Source organism: Sinocyclocheilus anshuiensis, unplaced genomic scaffold (genome assembly GCF_001515605.1).
Source record: "Sinocyclocheilus anshuiensis isolate Anshui unplaced genomic scaffold, SAMN03320099.WGS_v1.1 scaffold164, whole genome shotgun sequence".
NCBI classification, from domain to species: Eukaryota; Metazoa; Chordata; class Actinopteri; order Cypriniformes; family Cyprinidae; genus Sinocyclocheilus; species Sinocyclocheilus anshuiensis.
In genome coordinates this window covers 816,414-824,013 of record NW_015557128.1, presented here as the reverse complement: position 1 = coordinate 824,013, position 7,600 = coordinate 816,414, and the positions used below count along the sequence as shown (strand labels likewise).

The 7,600-nt window shown below is 36.7% G+C and overlaps 1 protein-coding gene across 1 annotated transcript in view; it reads left to right on the top strand.

Moving 5' to 3' along the window:
- Positions 1 to 3,220: 3,220 nt before the first annotated feature.
- Positions 3,221 to 7,600, top strand: part of LOC107677919 (tetratricopeptide repeat protein 21B-like) — a 29,775-nt gene continuing 25,395 nt past the window's right edge. The window contains exons 1-6 of the mRNA XM_016472990.1: positions 3,221 to 3,342; positions 4,197 to 4,326; positions 4,431 to 4,541; positions 5,127 to 5,293; positions 6,015 to 6,137; positions 6,491 to 6,648. Of these exons, the coding sequence (XP_016328476.1) occupies positions 3,310 to 3,342; positions 4,197 to 4,326; positions 4,431 to 4,541; positions 5,127 to 5,293; positions 6,015 to 6,137; positions 6,491 to 6,648 (722 nt within the window). The 5' untranslated portion in view covers positions 3,221 to 3,309. The remainder of the gene's footprint in view (positions 3,343 to 4,196; positions 4,327 to 4,430; positions 4,542 to 5,126; positions 5,294 to 6,014; positions 6,138 to 6,490; positions 6,649 to 7,600) is intronic.

Genomic DNA, 7,600 nt, shown 5'->3' with positions numbered 1-7,600 from the left:
TAAATGTGAGAGCTCTCAGACCCTGCATAGACAGCAACACAACTGTAATGTTCACAGGTCCAGAAATGTAGTAAGGACATCTGTAAAACAGTCCATGTGACATCAGTGGCTCAACTTCAGTTTTTCGAAGCTACGAGAATACTTTTTATGCGCAAAGAAAACAAAACTAACATAATTTATTTAACAATTCTTCTCCCCTGAGTTACGTCTTCTGCCATTTTGGAGAGTACCCAAGAACGTAATCGCCATTGTTTATGTTAGGGGGGAAAGTGCGCGCATGAACGTAATCGGCGTAATCAGCGTTGTTTACACTTAAAGTATGTAAAGTACGTAAAGTATGCATATGCGTTGTGATACTCTCCAAAATGGCGGAAGACAGTAACTCGGGGGAGAAGAATTGTTGAATAAAGTTGTCATTTTTGTTTTCTTTGCGCATAAAAAGTATTCTCGTAGTTTTGCAAAATTGAAGTTGAGCCACTGATGTCACATGGACTGTTTTACCGATGTCCTTGCTACGTTTCTGTCTGGGAACATTTCAGCTGCTTTGCTGTCTATGGGAGGGTCAGAGAGCTCTCAGATTCCATCAAAAATATCTTAAATTGTGTTCCGAAGATGAACGGAGGCCTAACGGGTTTGGAACGACATGAGGGTGAGTAATTAATGACAGCATTTTCATTTTGGGGTGAACGATCCCTTTAACTTCAGACCATTGATTCCTTTCATTTTTGGTAAACTATTCCTATAAAATATACATAAAAAACATGCACTCAGTTAAAGCGGAAAACATGTACATTGCCGAAACACATTTACTGAATACATGTAACAAAAAAGTAAGATTCAATTAAGTTTATGAGCAAACATTCTTCCAAAATGATCTGTCTTTAATTATATTCTCAAAACATTAGAACAAAAACGTTATTTATACATCATTCATAAAGCGTTTTTTTTCTGATTTATTTAGTTGGATGCATTTAAACATTACTGCTTCCTACAGGCATGTGTATTTATATGTACATAATAAATATGCAGACACACATATATATTATGTAAACAAAAACTTTTATTTTGGATGTGATTAATCGCGAATAATCGTTTGACAGCACTAGTTTTTGTGCATGTGCAATAATGACACCGGAAGGATGGATTAGTGGATTGTTGTGGTGTGAATTTCTCTATTCTTGTAGAATTAGAAAGATTTTTTAAAATGTTATTTTAATGTAAATGTGTAACAGGCTGTAAAGTGCTCCATTATAGAGAATTTCCTGTGCTTTTATATGCACAGAATCGAGTGTGTTTCTCGATCATCCAGAATACAAACCATTCAAAACTGAGCCTGCACATTTACACATGAGAAGCATCACTAGCAGACCGTCATGTGCGGAGTGCGGACAGCCTGATCATTAACGACTTCTGCTGCTGCTGCTAATGATTATCTGTCAGTGTGTGTATGGAACGTATCGGACGGACAGGCCGGGGAAAGGCCCCTTCGGGACAGGACACACGGCTGGGATCAGGACTGAGGACGCCAGCGTCCAGGACAAACCCAGGGCTGATTTACGCGATCAATGAGCTCAAACTGTGTTGTGTAACCCCGAGTCTCTCATTAAGGCTGATGAGGATGAGAGCACGTTTCCATTTCAAACGTACTGTATCTGTATTGCCTCTGATTGGGAGTTTATGAAATACCAAAAACTATAATTAACCTGACAAACCTGTATGTATCTACAGTATATATGAATCTGTATTGTGCATTAGGGTATTTAAAAAAATACATACACTCTAAAAAATGCTGGATTAAATATAACCCAGCGCTGGGTTAAAAAGGGACAAACCCAGCTATTGGGTTGTTTTGACCCAGCGGTTGGGATGTTTTGAACCCAACCGCTGGGTCAAAACAACCCAATAGCTGGGTTTGTCCCTTTTTAACCCTGCGCTGGGTTAGATTTAACCCAGCATTTTTTAGAGTGTATCATATATACTGTTCAAAAGTTTTGGGTCAATTTTTTTTTTTTTTGAAAGAAATAAATACTTACATTCAGCAAATATGCATTAAATTAATCAAAAGTGACAGTATAGACAATGTGAAGATTCCTATTTGAAATAAAAGCTGTTATTCTGTACTTTTCATCACTTTCATCAAAGTGTTTAATCACAGTTTCCATCAAAATATTAAGCAGCACATCTGTTTTCAAAGTTGATAATAATAAGATGTTTCTTAAGCTGCAAATCCGCATATTAGAATGATTTCTGAAGGATCATTTGACACTGAAGACTAGAGTAACGATGCTGAAAATTCAGCTTTGCATCACAGGAATAAATTACATTTTAAAATGTATTGAAATAGAAAACACTTATTTGAAATTGCAATATTTCACAACATTACTGTTTTTACTGTATTTGTTTAACCAAATTATGCAGCCCTGGTGAACACACACACACACACACACACACACGCACACACACACACACACATTTACTTAGCTATCCAAATGGGGACATTACATTTTATTGTACTTCTATTGTTTTTATATACAGATAGTTATACACTTTTCAGACAAATTGCATTGTTCCAGCAATTAAAATGTATTGCACCATTTGCTATGCTAACAACAGACATTTAATTAGTTCACTTACACACACACAAGCACACGCACACGCACACACTCACACACACACACACACGCACACACACGCACACGCGCACACACACACACACACACACACACGCACGCACACGCGCACACACACACACACGCACACAATATAAATAAACAAATAAATAAATAAATAACCAATATACAAAATTAAAAAAAATAATAATAATATAACTAATATTCCAGGGGGCTCTAATTTATTATTACAAGCGAATACATTTTTTTATATATTTATAAAGATTCTCAGCTGAGTTGATTTGATTTGGTTCTTTTCATAAAATATTTTATTCATAAATTACATCTTTTGATGCCTAAACGTCATATGAATAATCGTATGTATCTTCATAAATATATTTGTTATAAATATTTGTGTCTACACCATAGACTGTATAAAAACAGGTCTACACGTATCTATGCTGCAAATAAAAATGAGAGTGTGGCGCCACCCTGTGGTAAATAAGTAGAATTGCGCCACTCGTTTACTGGCTCGTCACTTCCTGGTTTCCAAGCGGAAATAGCGGAGTTTGTTTGGTTACTATGACACTTCATCTTCTTATCAAAGATGGCGAGAACGGGATAGGAAGACTCTCGCCGTGCAGAATCGTCTGCTCTGTATACTTTCAGGGTTTTTTAGAGAGCTGCAGTGTGTGACATTATGGCGGGGGTTGATGATGAGGAGAGCGCGCTTGTAAGTCATGAAAAATGATCGCATAGCACTCATAATAATAGTGCAGCTCAGCACGAACATGTTTTATGCAAATACGTGTAGTTGTGAGATGTTTCATAAACATATGCATAAATAACAGGAAAATAAAACCTATAAACGGAATACCAGTTGAAGCAATATTCTCAAAGAAACAGATATTTTGATTGGAAAGAGAAACTCTGTAAAGCCTGACATATGAAATAATAGTTGGAAAAATCTTTTTTTGTTTTTAATGGAACAGTTTATTGAACCTTTGGGCAAAAAAGAAAAGAAAATGCGTGTGTGTTGTGTTCTGTATCATATTTGATACATCAAGCTTTTATGGCTCATATAGTGAGAATATGGAGCCCATACTGAATAAACAAACCTTCCTCAAAAGACTGATGCTCACATTTGAACATGTTTTTTTCTGAAAGATTATGTATGTATAATCAAGTAAACCTAAGTTCAGTCCAGTAAGTGTTCATCTTGAAACACTGCTAACAATATAAAGGTTATTCTTGCGTAAACAGTAAAGATTTCACAGCAAGGCACATGAAGCAGGAGCTGAAGGTGGATGTTTGTATAATTATGCTTTTACTTGCTAAAAAAAATCTAAACTATCAATCAGAATCAGACGACAGATACAACAGGTTTTCCAGCAAAGTTTTGACATGTTCATTTAGAGGCTGATTTAGAAATGTATGTATCAAATAGGATTCAGTCCGTTTTACAAGGTAAAGAAACGCCTGTAATATTTTTAGATAACTAATCAAGTTTCATTCAATAATATATGGTTTTCCAGTAAATTGGAATAATGAAAAAATTAACACTACTGAATTTACTGCCAATTTCAGGCCTTGATCTTATACTACTGCCAGGAAAAGTACTCCAGTCATGTTGTAGATGTTTCCAGTGAAGCTCAAGGCAAATTCAGTCATGATCCGATCTTCTCATTCCTCCACGCTTACGGGCTGCTCATGCAAGGTGAGGAAAACCCACTGTTTTCTATCTTTGTCTTCAATTGACGTCTTGAGAAATGGTCTAAATCCCTTGGTGTCTGTTTTTTCTTTGTTATTTTATTGTTGCAGATCAAGTGTTGGACGCCATTCAGGAGCTGGAGCAACTGAAGGAGAGAAGAGACCTTTCCCTCTGTGTGCTCATGGCTCTGGTTTATGCCCAGAAGAAAAGACCAAACCCTGGTAGATCTTTTGCATGTCTTGTTTAAAGGAGTAGTTCAATCAAAAATGAGAATTTGCTAGAAATGTATTCACCCCCAGGCCATCCAAGATGTAGATGAGTTTGGAGAAATGTAGCATTACATCACTTGCTCAGCAATGGATGCTCTGCAGTGAATGGGTGCCGTCAGAATGAGAGTCCAAACAGCTGATAAAAACATTACAATAATCCACACCACTCCAGTCCATCAGTTAACATCTTGTGAAGCAAAAAGCCGAGTGTCTATAAGAAACAAATCCATAATTAAGGCATTTTAACTTTAAACCGATGCTTCTGGCCAAAATACGAGTCCATAATAACGCTCATAAGTCCATCTCTTGTTGTCCTCTTGCATCAAAATCCACCAACATATTTGTTCAGAACTACTTTTCACGTCACTAGACGTTAATTGATGGACTGGAGTGGTGTGGATTACTTGTGGATTATTGCGATGTCAGTATTAAATGTCTCTATAAAAATCCTTTGTGTTGCATGGAAAATGTATTAGCATACAGGTTTGGAATGATATGAGTGTGAATAAATAATGGCAAAACATGTCTTGCCTGTAGACCGTGATGTGATCCAGGAGCTGGATGGAAGGGTGAAGGAGGAGAGGAAGACGGCGAGTCCCAAAGCTCTGTATTACGCTGGCTTGCTGCTGTGGCTTCTGGGCCGCAATGACAAAGCCAGAGAGTATGTGGACAGAATGATCAAGATCTCCAGTGGCTCTAAAGAGGTGAACTTTTCTAATGCATCTACCCTATAGATGTCTGCTGAGGTAGCTTTTCATGATGGGAAAAGGACTGATCAGCCTGCCTGTATCTTAAAGAGGTCATATGATGCGATTTAAATTTTTCCTGTACAGTATTTGAAAAATAATGTGTTTTTTTAACATTAAAGCATGTCAACATATTCTGTTACACCAAATACACAAAATAATGATCTTTAAAATAGCATCATATGACCCCTTTAATGATCAATAGCATAAGTCTGATAGCAGGGCAAATATTCAGCATTTTGCAAATTATGCAGTAAGATGTATTTTGGCTGAAATTTGGCCTGTTCATTCATGGTGGCCATAAAACACTAAACTATGAATGTTTCAGTTAATAAAAAAATGTATTTGAACATCGAGGTATAGTATGACTCCTTTAAATGTAGTGATTTTCAGGGCTGTTATAGTTAAATAAAACTAAAACCATAAACCCTTTTTTTATTATTTAGTTAACTTAGTTTACTGTGCTAAAATAACAAACAAAAAAACAATAAATAAATAAAACTGAAATAAAAAAAGAACAACATAATTGCTAAAAACTTAATACAAATAAAATGAAAAAAGTAAATATATAATCTAATTCAAAATATTAATAAAAACTATAAAAAATAAAATAACTGATGATTACCAGATTTTCCACATATTTTGCTGTTTATTTAATATTGGGATTATTGTTTTGTAGGGAATTGTACTGAAAGGCTGGATTGATCTGCGATCTAATAAGGATGCTTATGCAAAGAAGTCTGGGAAATACTTTGACGAGGCTCTGAAGGAGAAAAGCGACATTTTTGCTTTGATGGGGAAGGTAACTTTATTTCTGATTACCATTTAATAATTTAGCAAACAGAAATGTCCTGATTGATTGATGTTCACTTATAAGATGTGTGCACATTTTTTATTTACATTTTTCAAAGGTTTAATTCTTAAAGGTGATGTAATTGTTTAAATGTAATGATACTTTTTAAAATACCATATAGAGTCAACTGAAAATAAGGGATTCAGAAGCTGATAAACGTTGAAGTGAAAGTTCATGTCTAGGTTACATTTCACCCCAAAAATATAAGAAACCTGAGAAATTATATTATATTACATTATTATATTTTTTTGCTATTGCAAAAAGATTTGTTTTGTAATGCTCTGATTGTGTCTTTCTGTCAGGTACATTATTATGAATTTCGTCAGAATTATTCTGGTGCTTTAGAGACCATTAACCAGGTGATTGTGAGTTACCCGTCCTTTCTACCTGCCCTGGTCAAGAAGATGAAGCTGCTGTTGACTCTACAGGACTGGGAACAAACTATAGATGCAGCTCAGAGGTAAAACCTTTATTTAACGGTTTGAGTAATATGAATTGTTCTGGTAACATAAATACACTCTAAAAGGTCCCAAACACTTTCACAAGTGAGCTGCATTGATGTGCAAATGGAAATTAGTTCTGTCATGACAACTCTCGGAGGGATTAGCATGTTAATGTACATGATAATGTTAATGTATTTGGTCTTGACGGAATAGATCTGCTACACTGCTGCTGCTGCGGCAGAGCAAGTACCGAGACTTGCTACTGCCAATACATCCACAACATGCTGCTGTAAGCATGTAAGAAATACTGCTGCTACACATATAACACATATGAATAACCCCCATATAGCATACACGAATCACCCCGTAGCAGATCTATACAGGTGGAACTGGGGAAGGTGGAGGGTTTCTGAAGTGCGCTGCAAACTGCTACAGCAAACAAAAGCCAGGTATTTGAATATTAAGCAGTAAGCTCATTGGCTAGCGATACAGGAGAGAACCAATCAGCTGCCATGTGACAATGATGTCACCAGGTCAGATTGAGCTAGACCAGAGGTCGGGAACCTATGGCTCGCGAGCCACACCTGACTCGCCAGGTCTCTCACCCTTTACCAGCAAATGATCTATTACAAAAATTGTATTATTAACAAAGGAACGTGAATGAATGAGACAGTAAGGAGTGGGACATTCTTGAAGGCAGACAGTATTCAAAATTCAAAGCCGCGAAACGGAACTTAATCCGCTTCTGACTGCATGTTTTCTGCGCGCGAGGTCCGAGTAGAATACGGAGAAGCATAGACGTCTTTGGTGGCGCGCCTAAAACGGTCTAAACACAGGAGTGTCAAAATGCCTGCACTGGTGTGTATTCACATAAATACGGTCAACATGCACCGTGCATTATTCTTCACTCACTCAGTCTCTCTCTCACACACACACACACACACACACACACACACACACACACACACA